This window comes from Salmo trutta, chromosome 11 (genome assembly GCF_901001165.1).
Source record: "Salmo trutta chromosome 11, fSalTru1.1, whole genome shotgun sequence".
In the NCBI taxonomy this organism is placed as follows: domain Eukaryota; kingdom Metazoa; phylum Chordata; class Actinopteri; order Salmoniformes; family Salmonidae; genus Salmo; species Salmo trutta.
Window position 1 is genome coordinate 18,079,708 of NC_042967.1, and position 27,952 is coordinate 18,107,659.

The 27,952-nt window shown below is 44.3% G+C and overlaps 3 protein-coding genes across 6 annotated transcripts in view; 2 read left to right on the forward strand and 1 right to left on the reverse strand.

Annotated features, from left to right (window-relative positions):
- Positions 1-18,137, reverse strand: part of LOC115202347 (Krueppel-like factor luna) — a 34,485-nt gene extending 16,348 nt beyond the window's left edge. The window contains exons 1-4 of one of the 4 annotated variants that reach the window (XM_029766456.1): positions 17,482-18,137; positions 9,025-9,161; positions 7,387-8,625; positions 5,143-5,145 (exon numbers count right to left, since the gene is read on the reverse strand). In XM_029766456.1, the coding sequence (XP_029622316.1) occupies positions 7,390-8,625; positions 9,025-9,161; positions 17,482-17,779 (1,671 nt within the window). In that variant the 5' untranslated portion in view covers positions 17,780-18,137 and the 3' untranslated portion in view covers positions 5,143-5,145; positions 7,387-7,389. Of the gene's footprint in view, positions 1-1,206; positions 2,843-5,142; positions 5,146-7,386; positions 8,626-9,024; positions 9,162-17,481 lie in introns of those variants that run through there. The other 3 variants (XM_029766459.1, XM_029766455.1, XM_029766457.1) reach the window with 3 other exon arrangements.
- A 640-nt stretch (positions 18,138-18,777) lies between these two features.
- Positions 18,778-22,211, forward strand: LOC115202354 (zinc finger protein 713-like). Its single transcript, XM_029766472.1, has 4 exons — positions 18,778-19,255; positions 19,345-19,448; positions 19,556-19,619; positions 19,780-22,211. The coding sequence occupies exons 1-4, from the start codon at positions 18,946-18,948 to the stop codon at positions 20,871-20,873; spliced, it is 1,572 nt and encodes a 523-aa protein (XP_029622332.1). The 5' UTR covers positions 18,778-18,945; the 3' UTR covers positions 20,874-22,211.
- Positions 22,212-23,427: 1,216 nt separating this feature from the next.
- Positions 23,428-27,913, forward strand: LOC115202349 (zinc finger protein 394-like). The gene is made up of 3 exons (XM_029766462.1): positions 23,428-24,177; positions 25,811-25,947; positions 26,318-27,913. Exons 1-3 carry the CDS (start codon positions 23,880-23,882, stop codon positions 27,539-27,541), a joined length of 1,659 nt encoding a protein of 552 aa, XP_029622322.1. The 5' UTR covers positions 23,428-23,879; the 3' UTR covers positions 27,542-27,913.
- Positions 27,914-27,952: the final 39 nt, after the last annotated feature.

Below are 27,952 nucleotides of genomic sequence, written 5' to 3' on the forward strand. Positions count from 1 at the left end.
CCCAACACACCTCCAGGCTGTGTAAGGCTATTTTACCAAGAAGGAGAGTGATGGAGTGCTGCATCAGATGACCTGGCCTCCACAACCCCCCGACCTCCACCAAATTGAGATGGTTTGGGATGAGTCGGACCGCAGAGTGAAGGAAAATCAGCCAACAAGTGCTCAGCATATGTGGGAACTCCTTCAAGACCATTGGAAAAGCATTCCAGGTGAAGCTGGTTAAGAGAATGCCAAGAGTGTGCATAGCTGTCATCAAGGCAAAGGGTGGCTATTTGAAGAATCTCAAATATAAAATATTTTGATATGTTTTACACTTTTTTGGTTACTACATGATTCCATAGGTATTATTTCATAGTTTGATGTCTTCACTATTATTCTACAATGTACAAAAATAGTAAAAATAAAGAAGAATCCTTGAATGAGTAGGTGTTCTAAAATTTTTGACTGGTAATGTATATATTTAGGGTCAATATTCAGGTAACTGACAAAATAAAGGAAACACCAACATAAAGTGTCTTAATAGGACTTTGGGCCTCCACGAACCAGAACAATTTCAATGCACCTTGGCATAGATTCTACAAGTGTCTGGAACTCTATTGGAGCACTATTCTTCCACGATAAATTCCATTATTTTGGTGTTTTGTTGATGGTGGTGGAAAATGTTCTCTCAGGCGCCACTCCAGAATCTTCCATAAGTGCTCAATTGGGTTGAGATCTGGTGACTGAGACGGCCATGGCATATGATTTACATCGTTTTCATGCTCATCAAACCATTCAGTGACCACTTCTGCCCTGTGGATGGGGGCATTATCATCCTATGGCAGCATAGCCATGGTAGCCAAAATAATGGCCTGCCCAGCATTTTTATACAGGACCCTAAGCATGATGGCATGTTAATAGCTTAATTAAATCAGGAACCACACTGTTGTAGTAGCACCTGCTTTCAATATGCTTTGTATCCCTCATTTACCCAAGTGTTTTTTGGCAGTTACCTGTAGCTCAGTTGGTAGAGCATGGTGTTTGCAACACCAGGGTTGTGGGTTCAATTCCCATGGGGGGCCAGCACAGGAAAAAAAAATAAAAAAAATGTATGAAATGTATGCATTCACTACTGTAAGTCGCTCTGGATAAGAGCATCTGCTAAATGACTAAAATGTAAATGTATATTTAAGGTCGATCTCTCTTGGGTAAAGAAGCACCATGGAATTATTAGAAAAATATTATTTATTGATGGAATTATAGGAATGAATAAATAAACAGCAATAGCCATTGGTGAAATTGGTACAAAAGAACAGACAGTTTTTCAGTCTCACAGTACAATTTCTGCTATAACTTTAGTGTGAGGCACGCAGTATTATTAGAACACAACCATTATCAACCTTAAAAGTCAATGTGAGTGATGCTGTTGGCCTTAAAGAAGCCAAGAAAAAGTAACAATCCTTGTAGATAATGTAAATATGAACCACGTTGTATTGTAGACGTATGAGACCAGGGTAAACATCCTGCAGAAATACGACTACGTTAGAACCAATAGCGTTTGAACTCATGATATTGCTATAACAGCTTTTTTCATAGGAATGTCTTGCTTCTGTGTCAGTTATCAATGATGAAGCTTCTGATGTCTTTTCAGATTGCCAGAGTGGGAGAACCTGCGCCCGCACTGTGCACAACTGAAGGGCTTCTCCCCAGTGTGGACATTCTGGTGCACTTGGAGCTTGCTGGGGGACACAAAGCTCTTCTCACACAAGGTGCAGGCGTATCCCCGCTTTCTGGTGTGGACGACGACGTGCTGCTGCAATTCGCTCTCGTGGACAAACGTCTTATGGCAGCTTGGGCAACCGTACGGTTGTTCTACGGTGCCAGGTGTAACATCTGTGGCGAGAATACTCAAGTGAGAGGAAGTTGTTGCACTTGGTCTAAAATGGCCGACAGGAAGTGAGGAATGACCTGGTTCTTGAGTTCCTCTTCCTGATATTTCAGAGTGTCTATGGAGGCTTGCCAACGAGTGCCAACTAAATTTGTTGGCCTCACCTGCATTTCCTGTGCCAAAATGCGTGCCTGTATTTTTCTCTGTGTGCCGGAAGCTGGGTGAAACCAATTGCATAGTGTCTCTCATCGAATCGGGGTGTACGGGGCGAATCGTTGGTGCATTCCCCTCAAACATTCCGACTCCCTGCCAATTTCCAGTCCCATTGATCTGTGGTTTAGTAGCTGTACCCACCTGACCCCACTCAAAATCTCTATCTACCTGCTGCCCACTGGATACAGAGTCAATCACTATCACATGTTCTGATGAGGAATGGAATGACTTGGGGGAAAACCTGTGGTTTTCTAACCCTACACTTCTCATTTCTATGTCTGAGCTAGTCTGTGTTTCTAGGCCCACTGAGCCACTCCCTAGGTCCATTACTTTAGTGTGAGCAGCAGAAGTGCCATCGTTAGTCGCTACTGCCTCTCTCCACACCTGGTTTAAAGAATCTCTTAGGAGAGTGAGGTCCCCGTTCATGTCACACTTTGTGTCCAGACTCTGTCTCTCTGCTCTGGGATCAAATCCTGTGTGCTGCTGGGGTCCCTGGTTCACAGTCCCTGTTTCTGATTGGAGGAGGATGACATCAGATCCACTGACCTCCATAGCAGTGTTGATGTAGTTGTTGTTGCCTCTGGGGCCACTGGACTGAATGGCAGGGTCCTCTGTGGTGGCTGCAGTCAGTTGGGTGGTTAGCTCTCTGCTGCCCTCCACTGTTCTGGCAGGGTGGCTGGACCTAGAGTCCTGGTCATCTGCTTCTCCCTCCACCTTGATGATCAGCAGGTCTGGTTCCCCTTCCTCTGTCTCTGCTGACTGCTGATGGGGTTAAGTGGGAGAGATGAGTGAGTGAGACAGATCATACACTATCTACTGAATGGAGATATGGGCATGACATGAGATTTAGTGTAATTCATAGTAGTTGCCTTGTTATTGTGTTCTTATCAGTGGAGAACTGGAGGGTATACTTGTATTTTGCGCAAAAACCTTTAAAAGACATTGGGTAAAAGTAAATTAATCCACTGATATGAATATAATTGTACATATACACTATATATACGAAAGTATGTGGACACCCCTTCAAATTAGTGGATTTGGCTATTTCTGCCACACCCGTTGCTGATAGGTGTATAAAATCAAGGAAATCGCCATGCAATCTCCAGAGTCAAACACTGGCAGTAGAATGGCTTTACTGAAGAGCTCAGTGACTTTCAATGTGGCACCGTCATAGGATGCCACCTTTCCAACAAATCAGTTTATCAGTGGCCTGCTGAGTGGCGCAGTGGTCTAAGGCACTACATCGCAGTGCTAGCTGTGCCACTAGAGATTCTGGGTTTGAGTCCAGGCTCTGTCGCAGATGGCTGAGACCAGGAGACCCATGGGGAGGTGCACAATTGGCCCAGCACCGTCTGGGTTAGGGGAGGGTTTGGCCGTCAGGGATGTAGTGGGCTGGGCGCAGTGCACGCTGACACAGTCACCAGGTGTACAGTGTTTCCTCCAACACATTGGTGTGGCTGGCTTCCGGGTTAAGTGGGCATTGTGTCAAGAGGCAGTGCGGCTTGGTTGGGTTGGGTTGTGTTTCGGAGGATGTGCGGCTCTCGACCTTCGCCTCTCCCGAGTCCGTACGGGAGTTGCAGCGATGAGACAAGACTGTAACTACCAATTGGGTAGAAAAAGGGGTAAAACACTTAATTTTTTTTTTATTTACATTTTTTATTTTAAATCAGTTTGTTTACATTTCTGCCCTGCTAGAGCTGCCCCGGTCAACTGCAAGTGCTGTTATTGTGAAGTGGAAACGTCTAGGAGCAACAACAGCTCAGCCGTGAAGTGGTAGGCCATACAAGCTCACAGAACAGGACAGACGAGTGCTGAAGCGTGTTAAAATCGTCTGTCCTCGGTTGCAACACTCACTACCTAGTTCCAAACTGCTTCTGGAAGCAACGTCAGCACAATAACTGTTCGTCGGGAGCTTCATGAAATGGGTTTCTATGGCTGAGCAGCCGCACACAAGCCTAAGATCACCAAGCGCCGACTGGAGTGGTGTAAAGCTCGCCGCCATTGGATTCTGGAACAGTGGAAACGTGTTCTCTGGAGTGAGTAATCACGCTTCACCATCTGGCAGTCCAACGGACTAATCTGGGTTTGGCGGATGCCAGAAGAACGCTACCTGCCCCAATGCATAGTACCAACTGTAAAGTTTGGTGGAGGAGGAAGAATGGTTTCGGGCTGTTTTTCATGGTTCGGGCTAGGCCCCTTAGTTCCAGTGAAGGGAAATCTTAACGCCATAGCATACAATGACATTCTAGACGATTCTGTGCTTCCAAATTTGTGGCAACAGTTGGGGAAGGCCCTTTCCTGTTTCAGCATGACAATGCCCCCGTGCACAAAGCGAAGTCCATACAGAAATAGTTTGTCGAGATCGGCGTGGAAGAACTTGACTGGCCTGCACAGAGCCCTGACCTCAACCCCATCGAACACCTTTGGGATTAATTGGAACGCCGACTGCGAGCCAGGCATAATCAACAAACATTAGTGCCCAACCTCACTAATGCTCTTGTGGCTAAATGGAAGCAAGTCCCCGCAGCAATGTTCCAACATATTAATGCCCATGATTTTGGAATGAGATGCTCGACGAGCAGGTGTCCACATACTTTTGGTAATGAGTGTATATTAAAAGACAGCGTTTTCATGAATTTGATTACACATTCAAAAACAGCAAGGGACATGATCCAGGAAGTAGGCAGGACTTTCAAGTCACATGTGCCAAATACAATGGGTGTAGGTTTTGGGATCTATTAAATCAGATCCGCTTTAGCCGACATCCACATAGCGGTTATTTTGGCGTGTCGGAGGTAGAACTGCGTTAGAGCTGTCAAATCCACAAGCAGCTCCTGGCATTATACCTAAAGCGGACATCGCCATTGGATGCATAGAGTTAGATTAAGAGAAATCCCATGCAGCCTTGTTTACAAGTTCAAACACTGGAATGTGAGATGTAATCTACACCTTGATTAGGCTGATAGATATCCTCATTATTTTGTTTAATAGCCTACACTTTCCCGTTCCGAACTTCTAACGCAAGTGGGGCGGGTGTGGCTTTGTGACAATGATAACAAGACCAGCTGCTCACCGATTTGACCGCTACAACTCCAACATAGTTCCACCTTGAACACAGCCAGGTTAACCAGCCAGGTTAACGCTTGATCTGATTGAATCCAGGCCTTTACTATGAAATGTTTGCTCACGAGCCCTTCCCAACGATGCAGAGTAAAAATATATATTTAAAAAATATATATATATACACAAAAAATAATAAAAATAAATAAATAAATGACAATAAAAATTATGTATTGCTATAACCTAACTGACATAAAGGTTATCCATAGATTGTTTCCATAGTAATTTCTTGCTTCTGTGTCTTGGGTTGGCACAATTACCATAAAAACCGTGTAACTGATGGTTATGGATGAAGTCCATCATGAAAATTGAATTAACCGTCATAACTGCAAAAAAATGTCAATTAATGTTTTTTTGTGGATCGAACAGCTGATAGAAAATAGCGCGGTCAGGTATTCGTGTGGCTGAGTCCGTTTCTGCCATAGAATTAGGAATTAGAATACAAGAATATACATGAAAGGTCTTATGACAGTATAAAAGGTCAGCCATATTGTTCAGGGAGTTGGTCAACCATGGGCAGCCATTTGAAGATAATCTGTACAGTATGTTTATTAGCTAGCCAGCCAGTTTAAGTGTAATGATTTCCAATAATTGTTCAGATTAACTGCCAATATGCCAACATTCTATACAAACAATGCAGTCAATCCACAGCCATACACTGGTTGAAATCAGTTGTAAATGCAGCAAGCACTGATATTGTATCATATTATAACACTCACAGCTTTCAAAGAAAACAAACAGTGAGACATTTATGGTCTGTTTAGATATATTTTAGAGACTATTTATACAGAAAATGTGTATAAAACCTGTATAAACTGTATTTATAATTTTATGACAATATTTTAGGTTAACAATCATTCTATTACACAATTTCTGATATCACATGCCTTACTTGAATTGTTCTGCATAAGTAAAACAGAGAAATACAGTACATGCAGTAGAGGTCAATGGAACTCGACCAAAACAATGGGAATGCCATTGAAACGCGTGGGTGAAAGATGCCGTAGAGGAAAGATCCTGAATCTCCTCGTTGCCGCCCAGCTAAATTAGCCTACATTTAGGCTATTGTTTATGTGTGTATTTCACACTATGTTGAGGTAAAAATCTGAGTATAATGGTTGTATGGATGTCAACCCATTACAGTTAAAAACTACCACCAACGATTGCTCTATGCTAGCGAGGCTAACAGTTTATTCGAACGGGAGTTAGCATTTAGCAGTCACTTCTTCAAAACCTGAAAAGGGACTACTTCTAAATGTTATGCAGCGAAAACAGCCAAATATATCCAAATGGGACTTTAGTAATCACATTGTGGGCCTGTTACAATGCATCAATTATGACGGATTTGTATTGAATTTTTTTGACCCCTTTTTCTCTCCAGTTGGTAGTTACAATCTTGTCCCATCGCTGCAACTCCTGTACGGACTCGGGAGAGGCGAAGGTCGAGAGCTGTGCGTCCTCTGAAACACGACCCCGCCAAGCCGCACTGCTTCTTGACACACTGCTTCTTAACCCGGAAGCCAGACGCACCAATGTGGAGGTGCATTGCGCATGGCCCGCCACAGGAATCGCTAGAGTGCGATGGGAAAAGGACAACCCGGCTGTCCCCTAACCCGTACGACGCTGGGCCAATTGTGCGCTGCCTCATGGGTCTGGGATCGAACCAGAATCTGAAGTGACTCAGCTAGCACTGTGATGCAGTGCCTTAGACCGCTGCTCCACTCCAGATGCATAATAATGACGGATTTGTGAATATCCACGTTGTTAGTTAAGATTTGTTGAACATGCGCCAATCTGGAGTCCTTCTTCTATTCCGCGGTCTGCATTCCATTGACCTCTTTACCTCATCTATGAATCACCTCTGCCTCTACTGCCATTCATTCCAATTAGACTGGTTTGGATTTCTCGCTGACTAAAATGGCTGCCATTCTCACTCCATTCTAGAACTGAGTGTTAATGACATAGCCCCTCTAGTAATTTAAATTAGGATCTCTATGGTTTCTGCTGAAACATGGACTCTCCAACGTGATGAAACTTTGTTGCTCCTTGCTGAAACAAGTCAGGAGCGGAGGAAAGGAGAAATTGTTTGTCTTTTGCAATTCAAACGGTTAAAATGGTGACCGGGGTTATTAGGCTGATCGATTTACCATCATCCAAAACTCCATGACAGTCACAGCCTTTGTCACTTCTCAATGATGAAGCTTCTGATGTCTATTCAGATTGCTGGAGTGGGAGAACCTGCGCCCGCACTGTGCACAACTGAAGGGCTTTTCCCCAGTGTGGACGTTCTGGTGCACTTGGAGATGGCTGGCGCACACAAAGCTCTTCTCACACAAGGTGCAGGAAAATGTCCGCTTTCTGGTGTGGATGACTGCATGCCGCCGCAAGTCACTCTCGTGGACAAACTTCTTATTGCAGCTCGGGCAACCATACGGTCGTTCTACGGTACCAGGTGTAACATCTGTGGCGAGATTACGGGAGTGAGAGGAAGTTGTGGCGCTTGGTCTAAAATGGCAGACAGGAAGTGAGGCATGAGCTGGTTGTTGAGCTCCTCTTCCTGGTATTTCAGAGTGTCTATGGAGGCTTGCCAACGAACACCAACTAGCTTTGTTGGCCTCCCTTGCATTTCCTGTGCCAAGAATCATGCCTGTATTTATCTCTGAGGGCCGGAAGCCGGGTGAAACCAATAGCGTGATGTCTCTCATCGATTCGGGGTAAACGGGGCGAATCATTGGTGCGTTCCTCTCAAACACTCCCCCTCCCTGCCTATTTCCAGTCCCATTGACCTTTTGTGTAGTAGCTGTACCCACCTGACCCCACTCTAAATCTCTATCTACCTGCTGGCCACTGGATACAGAGTCAATCACTATCACATGTTCTGATGAGGAATGGAACTCCTTGAGGGAAAACCTGTGGTTTTCTAACCCTACACTTCTCATTTCTATGTCTGAGCTAGTCTGTGTTTCTGGGCCCTCTGGGCCACTCCCTAGGTCCATTACTTTAGTGTGAGCAGCAGAGGCACCATCATCAGTCGCTACTACCTCTCTGCACATCTGGTTTAAAGAATCTCTTAGGAGATTGAGGTCCCCTTTCATGTCACACTTTGTGTCCAGACTCTGCCTCTCTGCTCTGGGTTCAAATCCTGTGTGCTGCTGGGGTCCCTGGTTCACATTCCCTGTTTCTGATTGGAGGAGGACGGCGTCAGATCCACTGACCTCCAAAGCAGTGTTGTAGTTTTTGCCTCTGGGACCTCTGGGCTGGAAGGCGGGATCCTCGGTGGTGGCTGCAGCCAGTTGGGTGGTTAGCTCTCTGCTGCCCTCCACTGTTCTGGCAGGGTGGCTGATCCTAGAGTCCTGGTCATCTGCTTCCCCCTCATCCTTGATGATCAGCAGGTCTGGTTCCCCTTCCTCTGTCTCTGCTGACTGCTGATGGGGTTAAGTGGGAGAGATGAGTGAGTGAGACAGATCATACACTATCTACTGAATGGAGATATGGTCATGACATGGGATTTAGTGTAATTCATAGTAGTTGCCTTGTTGTCATTGTGTTATAATCAGTGGTGTAGTGGAGGGTAAACTCCACCTTCTGTATTTTGCGCAAGCGTTTACAAACCTTTGTCGCAAAAATGCATTGAAAGTATAGGAACTGTTACTTTACCCACCACAATTTTTACCTGCCTATTTTTTTACTACTATAATGTGCTGACATACACGTCTATACAGACATAACCTCATCCCCAGGCGGAAGGAAGTGTGTGGTGCGCGAGACTAAAACAGATATACGTCTGTGACAGTCTAAAATAGGCTGTTAAAATTGGAACTTACCTCATCACTTGTAGCATCCATATGCCTTGATGAAGAGACATCCTCTTGGTCCACGTCTATGGGCTGTCTGTCTCTTGGTATGATGCTGTTCCCAAAACTCCTGTTGGAAAGTCTGGCTCTGCTTTGCCAAGTAGGTCCTGGAAATAAAGGGGGGGTTAATTTGACCCCATCCGCCAATGGTGTTTTACAAAGTACAAAGCAACGGGTTAGCGATTTAGACAGGGGCGGAAATCCCGGGGGGGACGGGGGAGACACGACCCCCCCATCCTGGGAAAAATATGATTTGTCCCCCCCAACATATCACTGAAACATAACTATGTAATTTAAATAATATTAATAATACGCAATGAAAGCAATTGTGCGGATTATAGACACTTAACCTGTTAGGGCTAGAGGGCAGTATTTACACGGCCGGATAAAAAACGTACCCGATTTAATCTGGTTACTACTCCTGCCCAGTAACTAGAATATGCATATAATTGGCTTTGGATAGAAAACACCCTAAAGTTTCTAAAACGGTTTGAATGGTGTCTGTGAGTATAACAGAACTCATATGGCAGGCAAAAACCTGAGAAGATTTCATGCAGGAAGTGGCCTGTCTGACAAGGTGTTGTTGTTCTTGCCTCTGTTTATTGAAGACTGAGGATCTTAGCTGTAACGTGACACTTCCTACGGCTCCCATAGGCTCTCAGAGCCCGGGAAAAAGCTGAACGATATCAAGGTAGCCTCTGGCTGAAACACATTATCGCTTTTGACAAGTGGCCGATCAGAGGACAAAGGGCTTAGGCGCGTGCCCGAGTCGACCCAGTGATTTATTTTCTTTCATCTGTTTACCTAATTGCAGATTCCCGGTCGGAATATTATCGCTTTTTTACGAGAAAAATGGCATAAAAATTGATTTTAAACAGCGGTTGACATGCTTCGAAGTACGGTAATGAAATATTTAGAAATCTTTTGTCACGAAATGCGCCGTGCTCGTGACCCTTATTTACCATTCGGATAGTGTCTTGAACGCACGAACAAAACGCCGCTGTTGGAACATAACTATGGATTATTTTGGACCAAACCAACATTTGTTACATTTAACATTTACATTTAAGTCATTTAGCAGACGCTCTTATCCAGAGCGACTTACAAATTGGTGCATTCACCTATAATATCCAGTAGAACAACCACTTTACAATAGTGCATCTAAATCTTTTAAAGGGGGGGGGGTTAGAAGGATTACTTTATCCTATCCCAGGTATTCCTTAAAGAGGTGGGGTTTCAGGTGTCTCCGGAAGGTGGTGATTGACTCCGCTGTCCTGGCATCGTGAGGGAGCTTGTTCCACCATTGGGGTGCCAGAGCGGCGAACGGTTTTGACTGGGCTGAGCGGGAACTGTGCTTCCTCAGAGGTAGGGAGGCGAGCAGGCCAGAGGTGGATGAACGCAGTGCCCTTGTTTGGGTGTAGGGCCTGATCAGAGCCTGAAGGTACGGAGGTGCCGTTCCCCTCACAGCTCCGTAGGCAAGCACCATGGTCTTGTAGCGGATGCGAGCTTCAACTGGAAGCCAGTGGAGAGAGCGGAGGAGCGGGGTGACGTGAGAGAACTTGGGAAGGTTGAACACCAGACGGGCTGCGGCGTTCTGGATGAGTTGTAGGGGTTTGATGGCACAGGCAGCGAGCCCAGCCAACAGCGAGTTGCAGTAATCCAGACGGGAGATGACAAGTGCCTGGATTAGGACCTGCGCCGCTTCCTGTGTGAGGCAGGGTCGTACTCTGCGAATGTTGTAGAGCATGAACCTACAGGATCGGGTCACCGCCTTGATGTTAGTGGAGAACGACAGGGTGTTGTCCAGGGTCACGCCAAGGTTCTTAGCACTCTGGGAGGAGGACACAAGGGAGTTGTCAACCGTGATGGCGAGATCATGGAACGGGCAGTCCTTCCCCGGGAGGAAGAGCAGCTCCGTCTTGCCGAGGTTCAGCTTGAGGTGGTGATCCGTCATCCACACTGATATGTCTGCCAGACATGCAGAGATGCGATTCGCCACCTGGTTGTCAGAAGGGGGAAAGGAGAAGATTAATTGTGTGTCGTCTGCATAGCAATGATAGGAGAGACCGTGTGAGGATATGACAGAGCCAAGTGACTTGGTGTATAGCGAGAATAGGAGAGGGCCTAGAACAGAGCCCTGGGGGACACCAGTGGTGAGAGCACGTGGTGCGGAGACAGATTCTCGCCACGCCACCTGGTAGGAGCGACCTGTCAGGTAGGACGCAATCCAAGCATGGGCCGCGCCGGAGATGCCCAGCTCGGAGAGGGTGGAGAGGAGGATCTGATGGTTCACAGTATCAAAGGCAGCAGATAGGTCTAGAAGGATGAGAGCAGAGGAGAGAGAGTTAGCTTTAGCAGTGCGGAGAGCCTCCGTGACACAGAGAAGAGCAGTCTCAGTTGAATGCCCAGTCTTGAAACCTGACTGATTAGGATCAAGAAGGTCGTTCTGAGAGAGATAGCAGGAGAGCTGGCCAAGGACGGCACGTTCAAGAGTTTTGGAGAGAAAAGAAAGAAGGGATACTGGTCTGTAGTTGTTGACATCGGAGGGATCGAGTGTAGGTTTTTTCAGAAGGGGTGCAACTCTCGCTCTCTTGAAGACGGAAGGGACGTAGCCAGCGGTCAAGGATGAGTTGATGAGCGAGGTGAGGTAGGGGAGAAGGTCTCCGGAAATGGTCTGGAGAAGAGAGGAGGGGATAGGGTCAAGTGGGCAGGTTGTTGGGCGGCCGGCCGTCACAAGACGCGAGATTTCATCTGGAGAGAGAGGGGAGAAAGAGGTCAAAGCACAGGGTAGGGCAGTGTGAGCAGGACCAGCGGTGTCGCTTGACTTAGCAAACGAGGATCGGATGTCGTCAACCTTCTTTTCAAAATGGTTGACGAAGTCATCCGCAGTGAGGGAGGAGGGGGGGGGGGGGGGGGGGGGGAGGGGGAGGAGGATTCAGGAGGGAGGAGAAGGTAGCAAAAAGCTTCCTAGGGTTAGAGGCAGATGCTTGGAATTTAGAGTGGTAGAAAGTGGCTTTAGCAGCAGATACAGAAGAGGAAAATGTAGAGAGGAGGGAGTGAAAGGATGCGAGGTCCGCAGGGAGGCGAGTTTTCCTCCATTTCCGCTCGGCTGCCCGGAGCCCTGTTCTATGAGCTCGCAGTGAGTCGTCGAGCCACAGAGCAGGAGGGGAGGACCGAGCCGGCCTGGAGGATAGGGGACAGAGAAAATCAAAGGATGCAGAGAGGGAGGAGAGGAGGGTTGAGGAGGCAAAATCAGGAGATAGGTTGGAGAAGGTTTGAGCAGAGGGAAGAGATGATAGGATGGAAGAGGAGAGAGTAGCAGGAGAGAGAGAGCGAAGGTTGGGACGGCGCAATACCATCCGAGTAGGGGCAGAGTGAGAAGTTTTTGATGAGAGCGAGAGGGAAAAGGATACAAGGTAGTGGTCGGAGACTTGGAGAGGAGTTGCAATGAGATTAGTGGAAGAACAGCATCTAGTAAAGATGAGGTCAAGCGTATTGCCTGCCTTGTGAGTAGGGGGGGAAGGTGAGAGGGTGAGGTCAAAAGAGGAGAGGAGTGGAAAGAAGGAGGCAGAGAGGAATGAGTCGAAGGTAGACGTGGGGAGGTTAAAGTCACCCAGAACTGTGAGAGGTGAGCCATCCTCAGGGAAGGAACTTATCAAGGCGTCAAGCTCATTGATGAACTCTCCAAGGGAACCTGGAGGGCGATAAATGATGAGGATGTTAAGCTTGAAAGGGCTGGTAACTGTGACAGCATGGAATTCAAATGAGGAGATAGGCAGATGGGTCAGGGGAGAAAGAGAGAATGTCCACTTGGGAGAGATGAGGATTCCAGTGCCACCACCCCGCTGGCTCGATGCTCTAGGGGTATGCGAGAACACGTGGGCAGACGAGGCGAGAGCAGTAGGAGTAGCAGTGTTATCTGTGGTGATCCATGTTTCCGTCAGCGCCAGGAAGTCTAGGGACTGGAGGGTAGCATAGGCTGAGATGAACTCAGCCTTGTTGGCCGCAGACCGGCAGTTCCAGAGGCTGCCGGAGACCTGGAACTCCACGTGGGTCGTGCGCGCTGGGACCACCAGGTTAGAGTGGCAGCGGCCACGCGGTGTGAAGCGTTTGTATGGCCTGTGCAGAGGGGAGAGAACAGGGATAGACAGACACATAGTTGACAAGCTACAGAAGAGGCTACGCTAATGCAAAGGAGATTGGAATGACAAGTGGACTACACGTCTCGAATGTTCAGAAAGTTAAGCTTACGTTGCAAAAAATCTTATTGACTAAAATGACGAAAATGATACAGTACTGCTGGCTGGTGGAGTAGGCTAGCTAGCAGTGGCTGCGTTGTTGACTTTGTTTGACCGTGTAGCTGGCTAGGTGTAGCTGGCTAGGTGACCTCGATAGTTTCAGTACTACACCTTGTCATGATACAAAAGCAACTTTGTAGCTAGCTAACATAACACTAATCAAGACGTTCCTTTGTAATGTATTTAGTTTCTACAGTGTTACTAGTTGGCTGGGGTTGGAAAAAAAATGGCGTCGCGGGGGACGGCAATAGCTGGCTAGCTAACCTCGGTAATTACTAAACTACACAATTATCAAGCTATGACAAAGACAACTATGTAGCTAGCTAGCCAACACTGCACTAGTCAAATCGTTCCGTTGTAAAGTATTGGTATCTACAGCGCTGCTAGTCGGTAACAGTTGGCTAGCTGTTGGCTAGCTAGCTAGCAGTGGGTTAATGATGACTAGGTGTGTTGTTATTGAAGTTGTTATTGAAGTAGAAGTCCTGGGAGTGCATTCTGACGAAGAACACCAAAGGTAATCAAACTTTTCTAATAGTAAATCGGAGTTTGGTGAAGGCTAAACTTGCTGGGTGTCTAAATAGCTAGCCCTGTGATGCCGGGCTATCTACTTAGAATATTGCAAAATGTGCTTTCACCGAAAAGCTATTTTAAAATTGGACATATCGAGTGCATAGAGGAGTTCTGTATCTATAATTCTTAAAATAATTGTTATGCTTTTTGTGAACGTTTATCGTGAGTAATTTAGTAAATTGTTAGTAAATTCGCCGGAAGTTTGCGGGGGGTATGCTAGTTCTGAACGTCACATGCTAATGTAAAAAGCTGTTTTTTGATATAAATATGAACTTGATTGAACAAAACATGCATGTATTGTATAACATAATGTCCTAGGTGTGTCATCTGATGAAGATCATCAAAGGTTAGTGCTGCATTTAGCTGTCTTCTGGGTTTTTGTGACATTATATGCTAGCTTGAAAAATGGGTGTCTGATTATTTCTGGCTGGGTACTCTGCTGACATAATCTAATGTTTTGCTTTCGTTGTAAAGCCTTTTTGAAATCGGACAGTGTGGTTAGATTAACGAGAGTCTTGTCTTTAAAATGCTGTAAAATAGTCATATGTTTGAGAAATTGAAGTAATAGCATTTCTAAGGTATTTGAATATCGCGCCACAGGATTCAACTGGCTGTTACGTAGGTGGGACGATTTGGTGCCACCTGCCCTAGAGAGGTTAATAGCGCGTTTTTAAGTTTCAAAAGATTGCAACCCCCCCACCCTTTGCCTCACAATGGTTTGATCCACTGCCAGTTCCTTAGTTGGCAAGGTAACAGAGGGGTGTGTCTACTGTCTGAAAGGCACTCAATGAACATAACTGATGTGAGGAACCTCTTGAGACTCTCATCCAGTTAGCGGGATCATTTTCCAGCGAAAACTCCTGGCGACATTAGCATAACGAAATTCAATATTTATTTTTTTCAAATATAGGACTGTCTCATATCGTTTTATAGATACACCTCTCTTGAATCGACCCTCGTCGTCCGATTTCAAAAAGGTTTTACAGGAAAAGCACAACATTAGATTATGTTAGAGGAGTACATGGTAAAAGTAGCATCATTTGAATTTTCCGACCAAGCACATGCATCACAAATAACCAAAAAACAGCTAAATGCAGCACTAACCTTTTACAAACTTCATCAGATGACACACCTAGGACATCATGTTACACACAGCATGCATTCTTTTGTTCAATAAAGGTCATATTTCTATATAAAAACAGCATTTTACATCGGCGTCTGACGTTGGCTAACTATTTTCCCATAAAATGCGTCCCGGGAAACAGTGCTACAATTTCATAAATTACTATTCGAAAACGATTTTTTTATTTTATATTGTCAATCTAAGATTTATAGATGAATATCTCTTGAAAACACCCGTCATAACAGATTTTAAATTAACTTTACAGGGTAATCACACTTTGAGATAAAAGGGGATGCGATACTCAGAAAATGAGCTAGAAAACCTAGCTCGGCGCCATCTTGGAACAATCGCAAATCACATCTGATCTTGTATAATATTGTCAATAATCCCTCACCTTTAGTTGTCTTCATCAGAAAGCACTTCCAGGAATCCCAGGTCCACGACAAATGTATTTTCGGTCGAAAAAGTCCATCCTTTATGTTCCATTAGCTTGCTGTTGTTAGCGCGTCTGAAGGCTGTATCCAAATGTTGATCCGTGCGCGGGACTTAGGTTACGAAAAATAACTTTTTTCCCTCCTTTAGGTTCGTTCAAACATGTCAAACGTTGTATAACATTAATCTTCAGGGCCTGTTTCAACAAGAGAGCCAATAAGATTCGAGTGGGACGATTTCATTGTGTTTCAAAACGTTTCCAAAGGTGGGGGTAGACACGGCCGCCGACGTCACAATGCTGATGGCCCTCCTACTGTGACCAATTGCCACAGCGTCTCCTTCACTGAGTTTCGACAGTAGAAGCCTCAAAACACTTTGTAAAGACTGGGGACATCTAGTGGAAGCACTAGAAAGTGCTCAATGAACGTTTTTTCACATTGTGAATTACAGGGAAGCCTGTGAAGTCGATTCCACAATTCAGAATCCCACTTCCTGTTTCAATCGGTCTCGGGGTTTTGACTGCCATATGAGTTCTGTTATACTCACAGACACCATTCAAACAGTTTTAGAAACTTTAGGGTGTTTTCTATCCATATAAAATAAGTATATGCATGTCCTAGCTTCTGAGTTTGATTAGTAGGCCGTTGAAAATGGGAACTAATTTTTTCCAAAATGCGCTGTGGCGCCCCCTATGGTAGGATATCCTCAAGAGGTTTTTTAATTAATCCAGTCAATCGCGCACACACACTAGCTGAATATGCAGAGCTAGCGCGCAAATATTAACTATTAAGCTAGCTAGTACCTATTCCATTTATGTGGCCTCGTCAAAGATGGAATCTTTGCTATCGTCAATTTATTCCAAGATCAGCATGCAGATGATGTAAATTAGTGCTTCAAAGTCCCTGTGATAAGGTTAGCGATAAACTGAAGTCCAAACTGAACAGAACTACACTCTCTTTTACCATTGTCTTAAATATATTTAATGGTCTCGGTACAAAAGCTAAATTGTTGCAAGGGAACTTTTATTTATTTATTTTATTTCACCTTTATTTAACCCGGGTAGCAAAGATTATAGCAAACACCACTGAAACGGAATTGGTGCTCGCTAGCTTTGAAAATCCAGCTATTGTTGGAAGCCAGCCAATATGAAACAAACTATTAAAATGACAAAAGGTTGCAGCATATGTTGTGTAAATGGTGAACTCATACAGCTGTCAACTCTTGTCATTTTAATCTGTTTCACATTTGCTAGCTACCTTTTAGATCGAAGCCCAAATAGAATGATAAAAGATAAGATGATAGAAGCCCATCTCCTACTGTAAATAACCTACACACTGTGTGTGTGTGTGTGTAGCCAGCCAGGTAGAAAAATGGCAGAAAAATAAAAGACGGACATCAGAGTATTTTTCAGTACACCAAAACGCAAAGTAAGAACCCTAGTAGCCTAATATCTCAAAGACTAGTTGATAAAATGTTCATAAGAAAGAAATGAAATTCTAATGGAAATGTTTCACAATGATGTCATTGGGCAGAGCAGGCAACAGATGGCACACAGACAGCAGAGTTGGGGACAGATATGCAGGGACAGACTGGCAGAGACAGGGAGTCTCAGGTAAGTTTGTTGAGTCTTTGTTTGGCAACATTATGAAAGGTTCTCCATTTTTTTTACTTGTAAAATAGGAACATAATTGGAAAATGCCATGGATACCCCCACTCTCAACTTAAACTGGTGACTGAACTAAGATTTGTTAAAGGCAATGATATTGCTGTTGTGATTAGTTGTGTAGTTTTGGGTACCGGTAGTTAGGAGTACGGCAAACAACTTATTTCTTTACCATATTACCATGTAGGCTATGTGTTACAGCACTACTTTTGGTGTCCCCCTCAGGAATTGCTCTTGAGAAAATTTCATGTAATTGTCCCCTCCAAAGTTGATATCAGATTTTCGCCCCTGGATTTAGACTATGTGCATGCACACTGTCATAATTCATCATCACCACCAACCTGTCGTTGCAGTCTCTCGATGGTTGTGTCTGTTTAGCAGGCGTATTCCATGGAAGCGGTTGTGGACGGACCCATCTGAAAACTTTGTTCTCTCTGCTCGAAACCTGGCGATCTGAAGTTCCATCAATTTCATTTTCCGCCGGAGAAAATCGTTCTCCTTGTGGCTTTGGGACATTTTCAGATGTACAACGGCATAGCCATCGTCAACAATTTTGCAGATTTCGGCTACAGCAGCGTTGGCTAGCACCTCCATGATTGAGGCTATCTGCCCCTGGAACTCGACCACGGAATTCGACATTGTCCCCCGACGCTTTTGGCCCCTTTTCAACGAAACAGTTTTTATGTTTTCTATGTTATGATAATTTACAGTTATCTAGCTAACTATTAAAATAAAGAGAATCATATCAGAAACTACACATCGCTGGCTAGCTTTGTTTTTAGCTGGTGAGATTATGTTTCCATATGCTGGATGGTAGAGTTGAAAGTTGGACACCGCCACCTACTGTACAGGAGTGCTGCACAATAACAACAATGTTGGAGCTATGTAATAAACAGGTTCTCTGGCGTAAACCATTATTCATGATAAAAACAGCAATAACAACAGTATGACTGACATTAAATAGATATTAATTCCATCCATCACATCTCTATAATTTGCTTGTAGCCGATCAGCCTAATAGTACATCTATATTGTTGAGATGCAAAATTACATTTTAATGATTAAATACTGCTCTTTGGTTTGCCACTGCACCAATACATATCAAATCACATTTTTATTTGTCACATGCGCCCAATACAATCTTACCGTGAAATGCTTACATGGAAGCAAATTCATAAGGATGTTTCAAATCTTCAGCTGTCATAATTTATACATTATCAATCCACTCAGTCCCATATTTTTCTCTTTATACTGTTACATTGTTCAGAGTTAGCAAGTGTTTACTTAAGAGTACATTCTCAGTGTGGTTCTTAGGTTAGTTTTGAGACTAGTATTAACCCTGAGTCTACTCTTCGATTAACTTCATTTTTATTGAAGGCATTTATTTATTCATTTGGACGTCGTGTTGTATGATGATTGTGTATTTTTGTACTTGAACTAAATAGTAAATACTAATTGTTGAAGGAAAAGGTGTGTGTTTGATTTAATTCACTACTTTATTAAAAGTCAAAGAAGGCTGATTTGTAAAACATTTGATTCCTTTTGGTAGCAGCTACGATACAGTAGGTGGCAATGTTGGAACTAACATAAATCTTGCGTGTTGCGACCTTTATTTTGGAAAAATATCGAGGAAGTAACCGACAACCTTTTGTTTCCGGAACAAAAACAAACGAAATAGAGATGTGTTCGAAGCATACCGCCTGTGTGACGTCTCACGGCATTAACTGAACACTGCATTGCAAATGAGCTAGTAGGACTATAACATAAGTGTTTAACATATAAATAGTACCAAGCCAAGGAAGGGCATGTCCAATAGCGTCGTCTTTCATGCTCAGCTGGCCTCCATCATTGAGGTTTTGGCGAATGCAGCCGTTGCCGAAATCTGCAAACTTGTAGATGACGGCCATGCTGCCTTACGTTTGGAAATTTCACATAGTCAGAAAGAAATTGATAACCTGCGGAGGAAGCTGGTTTTGACAAAATTCCAGAATTCTCGACGAAGCGCAGGGAGATTTGGAGCCCTGCGACGCACAGTTCACAGGCGAGTGGACACGGATCATGTTGTCCGGGAGAGAGAGAGCTTCGTAGAAAAGGCAAAAAGCAGACTTGGATATGGTATTTTTTTTATTTTTTTTACCTTATTTCAACACATTAAAAATGATGTGTAATGTAACGTTTATGAAGGGTTCTCTTTTCTGGTGCAGTGGAAAATCGTTTTGCCTACAGTGAAGGGGGCAAATGTATGCAGGATGTCACCAACCGAAGAGACGCAGGACGCACAGCGACAGACCAGGATGGGGCCGTGCAGGTCAATTGTCATAGACATGGTCAAATTGATTATTTGTGTTCTCATATTTAAATGTTGGTGGGGATATATTTCTAATAAAACATGTTCTGCTGAATACAAAAACACAGATGGCAGATATACAAGAGGCACCACTTATCAAAATGGAAAATCTTGACACCAGCATAACGGAAGGTATTATGCAATTTACACTTTATGTTGAGTAAAGCCTTCAATGTTTATTGCTGTATTTGATTTACTTCTTAGTCAATACCCATAACTAATAAATAAGGCAAAGAAGAATCAGTCTCCACTACAGGAAGCTGATCTTGTGCTTTACGTTTACCCATTTCAGAGATTGTCCAAATGGTCAGTGAGAGCAGTGAGAAGATCATTGTAGCAGAACCAGGTTCTTCATCATCTACTGAAACCACAGATCTTCTGGACCAGCAGGGCAACAGACACAGCGCTCCAGACACCTCACTCAATATAGAACCTGAAAACCAGTCGTTCCAGCATCCAGCATCACAATATAACAGAGCAAGACATGACCATCAGGTTGTTGAGGGTGTGACCTGGGAAACTGACCATCAACCCATATCATACAGCCTGTCTCAATGGACAGAGAACCAAGAGACTGACAACCAAACTGTGAATGCTCCTCACAATGCAGGGCCAGACTCCAAAAGGCTGTCTGAACATCCAGAGAGGAGAGGGGTGTCTGGTAACTCTGGGGTCTGCATGTCTGCTTTGGGGTCTCTGGACTGGGTGCCTGATGTGGTGATGGTGGACTCAGTTCCCATTAAAGTGGAGGCAGATATGAGTTCAGAATGGAGCATAACTGGCCAAGAGGTGACATCTGGAGAGGTCTGTTCAGACAGCAGGCAGCTTGCGGACAACAGAGGAAGAGGGGGAATGGAGTCTAGACAGACAAAGTGTCCCACTGACACTCAACATGTAGAGCAAGGGAGAACTGTAGGATCAAGGTCCAAGTTGGCAGATTTCAGTGGACTGCCCAACCGAAACAGATTTTCATCCCCAAGAGTTACTCTCCACCAGGTTCCCCAAAGAGGGAAGCCAGCCAACTTCCCGAATTTCAACAGAGGCTCCACTTCTTCATCAAAAGGCATAGAAAAGCAGCCACAACAGCTAACGTCTCACTCCACCAAGAGGCAGCTCCGGTGCAGCCTCTGTGGAAAGCCCTTTCCTCAGCCGGCATACCTAAGGAGGCACATGCGGGTCCATACGGGGGAGAAACCGTACGGCTGCAGCCACTGCACCAAGCGCTTCTCCCACAGCCACCAGCTGAAGATGCATGAGAGGGTGCACACCGGAGAGAAACCGTTTCATTGCATCTACTGCGGGAAGTGCTTCACCCAGTCCGGCCACATGAAGAGGCATCTCCTTGTCCACACTGGCGGCAGGCCACAGGACGTTGGGCTGCCCTGAGTGTTCCAGGGTGAAGTTTCCCCTAGGTACAGATCTAGAATCAGCTTCCTCTTCCCCAATCCTAACCTTAACCATTAGTGAAAAAAATATACTAAACTGACCGAAGATCAGCTTTCTAGGGGTAACTTCACACTACTCCACCTGGCATAATGAGAAGTAGGGCCAGGAGTTTTTCCTCACCATGTGATCAGACCAGGAAAAACTCCTCCAGTTGTAAGTGGAATGGCTCCACACTACTGGGGTTTTCATATGAACACTGGGTCCATGTGTTTTTAACAGTTTGGATAGTTACCACATTGAACACTACCCTCGGTGTGTAGTGGTAGTGTTTTCAGTTCAACTGGCTTGATGCTTGGTCCAGAGTGGACTGATAATCTATAACTTATGACAGGTGAAGATTTTAAAAATCATTGGTGCAGTACAGTAATTTATTTGAATTGTATTTATTATTTATTTGACCAGGTGAGTTGACTGAGAATACATTGTGATTTACAGCAACGTCCTGGGGTAAACTACAAAACATAGGCCTAGTTAAAAACCATAGTTAACACACAGAAATATAAGCAAGCAAAGAAAAAAATACAATAAAGATCAATTTCAAGAATTCCAATTTCCTTTTGCCTCTCAACAATATAGATGTACTATAAGAATGATAGGCTACAAGCAAATTATAGAGATGTGATGGAATTAATATATATTTAGTGTCTGTCCTCATACAATAAAGTAGGCTAATGTAATTGAATAATAATTGATTTATATAGTGCTTTTCTACCAACTGAGGTACTCAAAGTGCTTTACATAGTAAGGGAGAAACTCACCTGATCCACCACCAAGGTGATGCATAGCAACCATTTTTATGCCAGAACGCTTACCAAACAGCAGCTAGAAAGGTGAGGAGTGATATATGCCAATTGGGGAGATGATTAGGTGGCCATGATGGTATGAGGGCCAGACTAGGAATTTAGCCAGGGCACCGGGGTGAACACACCTACTCTTACGATAAGTGCCATGGGATTTTTAATGACCACAGAGAGTCAGAACACCCATTTAACATCCCATCCAAAAGACAGCACCCTTCGTAGGGCAATGTCCCCCCTACTGCCCTAGGGATATCCTTAGACCAGAGGGGAGTGCTCTCTACTGGCTTTACAATACCACTTCCAGCAGCACCTGGTCTCCCATCCAGTGTCCATCCCTGCTTAGCTTCAGAGGCAAACCAGCAATGGGATGCAGGGTGGCATGCTGCTGGTCTCAAGTTGAAGGCATGTATCAAATTGTTGTTTACTGAAACTCCCAAAGTCTTTCCAATCAATGTAATAAATGTTAAACAATAGCCTACCTTTTGTGTGGTCACCTAGATGATAATTGTCAACACTGTTATGATTTCAGACAAGCTTGGGGACTCGTCTTGATAAATCAATCAACGTCAGATTTTAGTTTTCACTGAATCTCCGTTTTGATATTGGTTAGGCTGCAATTAGTCTGGAGAAATGTTATCTATAGTTGAGGTGAGTGCTGCTCTGATCATCTTGTCTAGTTAGCTCATTTATTAGAATATTTTGCCAGTAGTTTAACAGGTGGGTTATTTTGCTCTTGACTAAAGTCGTTTAGTAGCCTAGGCCTACTCACGACCAAAAACCTGTTGTTTCACTGAATCTCCATCTGTAACTATAGGCTACTTGGTTAATTCTCTGGCTGCGCAAATAGGTATTCATTTACTCATCGATCACTGATCAGAAACATTTAGCATGCAATAGTGTAGCCTGAATCAAGTGTTTATCGATCACTGATCAGAAACATTTAGCATGCAATAGTGTAGCCTGAATCAAGTGTTTATCGATCACTGATCAGAAACATTAAGCATGCAATAGTGTAGCCTAAATCAAGTGTTTATCGATCACTGATCAGAAACATTTAGCATGCAATAGTGTAGCCTGAATCAAGTGTAGCACTATTTTTTTTGTTCGATCGCGTATAGGCAACTATTAACGCCCGCGGAGGTTGTGAAATATGAACACGAGAATCACTTTATTTAGAAAATATAGATTGCTAGTATTTTCTGAAGATATTATCAATGTAAGAGCATACGCGCCTGCTCCCTAACAAAGTGAAGTGAGGGTAGAGATGAAACGTGGAAGAAAAAAGCATGGACTTGGGCTCTGTTTCAAAATACCACCTTTTTTTTATATATAGGACAGCGGTTCCACACGTTTCCGTGACAAGTTGTGAAGGGAAAATATAAATGTCATTTTTTTCCCCCCTGTATTCCATTATATTCTTATTATAAAATATATATGTGTTGACTATGATCGGGTAGGTGGGTCTTGTCTGTTCAATGAACAAAATAATGAACTATTAATTTGGACGTAACGTTGCCTAATTAAACCCCAAAATATGTTATTCTATTCTTTTGAAAATACATTTTTATTCGTGTTATAATGTTTCGTAGGCCCTGCCTGAATGCATTAATAATATATATATTATTATATATATTATTTTTGGTGGTATGTATTTATATTCAATGGATTTATTAAAGTAGACGCCCACCCACATCTGCACACCAATACTACCACCCAACAGCGGCATGCACATGGGAGGTATAAAAGTCGTATTCAGGCAAGAATGTGTTAAAAATAGGCATGTTTGTAAGGGGATCATATAAAAATGGCCCATTTTTTTATTACAGGAAAAAAAAGACCGTAAATCCTATGTGAAAGCAGTACTCCACATCTAAACCATTGTTGTTATTGTGGAGCACTCCTCTACAGTAGGTGGCGGTGTTGTACTTTCAATTGAATTGCACAGTCCAGTTTATGATTACATTACCGTGAAGATGAGGAAAAAACAAATCTCAACAGCTACTTACAAACAAAGCTAGCTAGCGATGTTTAGTTTATGATATGCTTGTATCCATTTTAATAGCTAGATAGATAATTGTGAATGATCATAATATAGAAAAACAAAAATACTGTTTCATTGAAAAGGGGCCAAAAGCGTTGGGGGACAATGTCGGGTTCCGTTGCTGATTTCCAGGCGCAGATAGCCTCAATCATGGAGGTGCTAGCCAACGCTGCTGTCGCCGAAATCTGCAAAGTTGTTGACGATGGCTATGCGGTTGTACATCTGGAGATGACTCAAAGCCACAAGGAGAACGAATTTCTCCGGAGGAAAATGAAATTGATGGAACTTCAGGTCGCCAGGTGTCGAGCAGAGAGAACAAAGTCTTCCGAGGGGTCCGTCCACAACCGCTTTCATGGAATACGCCTGCTCAACAGACACAACAATCGAGAAACTCCAACGACAGGTTGGTGATGATGCTTAATTTTACAGTGTGCACATAAATTATGATCATTTTCAGTTTGACCCCATCCATCAATGGTGTTTAATAAAGTACAAATCAAGCATATGATGTATGCATGTCAATACAGTTAAGGATGTATTATTGACATTAGACCTATATGTGTTATGCATACATCCAGGATGTGTACACTTACTGGCCAGTTTATTAGGTACATCGATCTAGTACTGGGTCAGACCTCCCTTTGCCACCAGAACAGCCAGAATTCTCTGGTGCATGGAAACGTACCTCAATTTGTATCGAGGGACCAAACGTATGCCAGGAATGATTCCCCACACCATTACACCACCGCCACAAGCCTGTACTGTTGACAGCAGGCAGGATGGGGCCATGGACTCATGCTGCTTACGCCAAATCCTGCCTTTGCCTCAGTTGTCTAGTGTTGGTGATCGCGTGCTCACTAGAGCCGCTTCTTCTTGTTTTTAGTTGATAGGAGTGGAACCTGGTGTGGTCGTCTGCGGCAATAGCCCATCCGTTACAAGGACCGCTGAGATGTGCGTTCTGAGATGCTGTTCTGACCCATTATTTGCCTGTTTGTGGCCCGCCTGCTAGCTTGCATGATTCTTGCCATTCTCCTTTGACCTCTCATCAACGAGCGGTTTTCCCGCACAGGACTGCCGCTAGCTGGATGTTGTTTGTTTCACGCACCATTGTCAGTAAACTTTAGACACTGTCGTGCGTGAAAAACCCAGGACCAGCCGTTTCTGAGATACTGGAACCGGTGCGCCTTGCACCGACGAATATACCACGCTCAAAGTTGCTTAGGTCACTCGTTTTTCCCATTCTAACATTGTCAAACAGTAACTGAATGCCTCGATGCCTGTCTGCCTGCTTTAAACAGCAAGCCACAGCACACCTGACTAGCTGTCTATAGGAGCGAACCATTTTCGTGAACGGAGCATTGTACATAATCAAATCAAATGTATTTATATAGCCCTTCGTACATCAGCTGATATCTCAAAGTGCTGTACAGAAACCCAGCCTAAAACCCCAAACTGCAAGCAATGCATGTGAAAGAAGCACGGTGGCTAGGAAAAACTCCCTAGGAAAAACTCCCTAGAAAGGCAAAAACCTAGGAAGAAACCTAGAGAGGAACCAGGCTATGAGGGGTGGCCAGTCCTCTTCTGGCTGTGCCGGGTGGATATTATAACAGAACATGGTCAAGATGTTAAAATGTTCATAAATGACCAGCATGGTCAAATAATAATAATCATAGTAGTTGTCGAGGGTGCAACAAGCACGTCCGGTGAACAGGTCAGGGTTCCATAGCCGCAGGCAGAACAGTTGAAACTGGAGCAGCAGCACGGCCAGGTGGACTGGGGACAGCAAGGAGTCATCATGCCAGGTAGTCCTGAGGCATGGTCCTAGGGCTCAGGTCCTCCGAGAGAAAGACAGAAAGAGAGAATTAGAGAGAGCATAATAAACTAGCCACTGAGTGTATATTGTACTGTCACCACGGCTAGTATCCTTCTAGCTCTATACACATATTACACACGGACATGAACGTATTATGCTTGCTTTGTTCTTTGTAAAACACCATTGATGGATGGGGTCAAATTAACCTCCCCTTTATTTCCAGCACCTACTTGGCAAAGCAGAGCAAGACTTTCCAACAGGAGTTTTGGGAACAGCAGCATACCAAGAGACAGACAGCCCATAGACGTGGACCAAGAGGATGTCTCTACATCAAAGCATATGGATACTACAAGTGATGAGGTAAGTTCCAATTTTAACAGCCGATTTCAGACTGTCGCAGACTTACGTCTGTTTTAGTCTCGGACACCAGACACTTCCGCCTGGGGATGAGGTTATGTCTGTATAGACGTGTATGTCAGCACATTATAACTAGTGATGTTAACAGTGAGTAAAGTAACACTCCCTATACTTTCAATGCATTTTTGCACAAAAGGTTTGTAAAGGCATGCGCAAAATACAGAAGGTGGAGTTTACACCACTGATTATAACACAATAACAACAAGGCAACTACTATGAATTACACTAAATCCCATGTCATGCCCATATCTCCATTCAGTAGATAGTGTATGCTCTGTCTCACTCACTCATCTCTCCCACTTAACCCCATCAGCAGTCAGCAGAGACAGAGGAAGGGGAACCAGACCTGCTGATCATCAAGGTGGAGGGAGAAGCAGATGACCAGGACTCTAGGATCAGCCACCCTGCCAGAACAGTGGAGGGCAGCAGAGAGCTAACCACCCAACTGGCTGCAGCCACCACAGAGGACCCTGCCATTCAATCCAGTGGCCCCAGAGGCAACAACAACTACAATAACACCACTATGGAGGTCAGTGGATCTGACACCGTCCTCCTCCAGTCAGAAACAGGGACTGTGAACCAGGGACCACAGCAGTACACAGGATTTGAACCCAAAGCAGAGAGACAGAGTCTGGACACAAAGTGTGATATGAACGGGGACCTCAATCTCCTAAGAGATTCTTTAAACCAGGTGTGGAGAGAGGTAGTAGAGACTGATGATGGTGCCTCTGCTGCTCACACTAAAGTAATGGACCTAGGGAGTGGCCCAGTGGGCCCAGAAACACAGACTAGATCTGCCATGGAAATGAGAAGTGTAGGGTTAGAAAACCACAGGTTTTCCCCCAAGTCATTCCATTCCTCATCAGAACATGTGATAGTGATTGACTCTATATCCAGTGGGCAGCAGGTAGATAGAGATTTTGAGTGGGGTCAGGTGGGTACAGCTAATACACAGGTCAATGGAACTGGAAATAAGCAGGAAGTGGGAGTGTTTAACAGAAACACACCAATGATTCGCCACGATTCGATGAGAGACAACACAACGCAATTGGTTTCACCCGGCTTCCGGCCCTCAGAGATAAATACAGGCATGCAGCTTGGCACAGGTGAGGCCAACAAAGCTAGTTGGTGCTCATTGGCAAGCCTCCACAGACACTCTGAAATACCAGGTAGAAGAGCTCAACAACCAGGTCATACCTCACTTCCTGATTGCCATTTTAGACCAAGCGCCACAACTTCCTCTCACTCCAGTAATCTCGCCACAGATATTAGACCTGGTACCGTAGAACGACCGTATGGTTGCCCGAGCTGCAATAAGAAGTTTGTTCACGAGAGTGACTTGCGGCAGCATGCTGTCATCCACACCAGAAAGCGGCCGTTCGCCTGCACCTTGTGTGAGAAGAGATTTGTGTCCCGCGCCAAGCTCCAAATGCACCTGAACGTCCACACTGGCGAGAAGCCCTTCAGTTGTGCACATTGCGGGCGCAGGTTCTCCCACTCCAGCAATCTGAAAAGACATCAGAAGCTTCATCATTGAGAAATTGGACCGAAGCAAGAAATTCCTATTGAAAAAAGCTGTTATAGCAATATCATGAGTTCAAATGCTATTGGTTCAGACATAGTCGTATTTCTGCAGGATGTTTACCCTGGTCTCTTACGTCTACAATACAATGTGGTTCATATTTACATTATCTACAAAGATTGTTACGTTTTCTTGGCTTCTTAAAAGGCCAACAGCATCACTCACATTGACTGTTAAGGTTGATCATGGTTCAATATAGCTGCCTCAGACGAAAGTTATAGCAGATACTGACATTGTACTGTCCTTTTGTACCAATTTGACCAATGGCTATTGCTGTTTGTTTGTCAATTCTTAGAATTCCATCAATAAATAATATTTTTCAAAGAATTCCATGGTGCTTCTTGACTCAGTATAGTTTGACCCTAA

What these genes read in the sequence shown, in the direction of transcription:
- LOC115202354 (XM_029766472.1), top strand. Translation starts at nt 18,946, where the DNA reads ATGTCCAATAGCGTCGTCTTTCATGCTCAGCTGGCCTCCATCATTGAG. An exon ending in ACCAGGATGGGGCCGTGCAG is followed by an intron (nt 19,449 to 19,555) that starts GTCAATTGTCAT and finishes ACAAAAACACAG; the next exon opens with ATGGCAGATATACAAGAGGC. An exon ending in TGACACCAGCATAACGGAAG is followed by an intron (nt 19,620 to 19,779) that starts GTATTATGCAAT and finishes TACCCATTTCAG; the next exon opens with AGATTGTCCAAATGGTCAGT.
- LOC115202349 (XM_029766462.1), top strand. Translation starts at nt 23,880, where the DNA reads ATGTCGGGTTCCGTTGCTGATTTCCAGGCGCAGATAGCCTCAATCATG. An exon ending in TCGAGAAACTCCAACGACAG is followed by an intron (nt 24,178 to 25,810) that starts GTTGGTGATGAT and finishes CTTTATTTCCAG; the next exon opens with CACCTACTTGGCAAAGCAGA. An exon ending in TGGATACTACAAGTGATGAG is followed by an intron (nt 25,948 to 26,317) that starts GTAAGTTCCAAT and finishes TAACCCCATCAG; the next exon opens with CAGTCAGCAGAGACAGAGGA.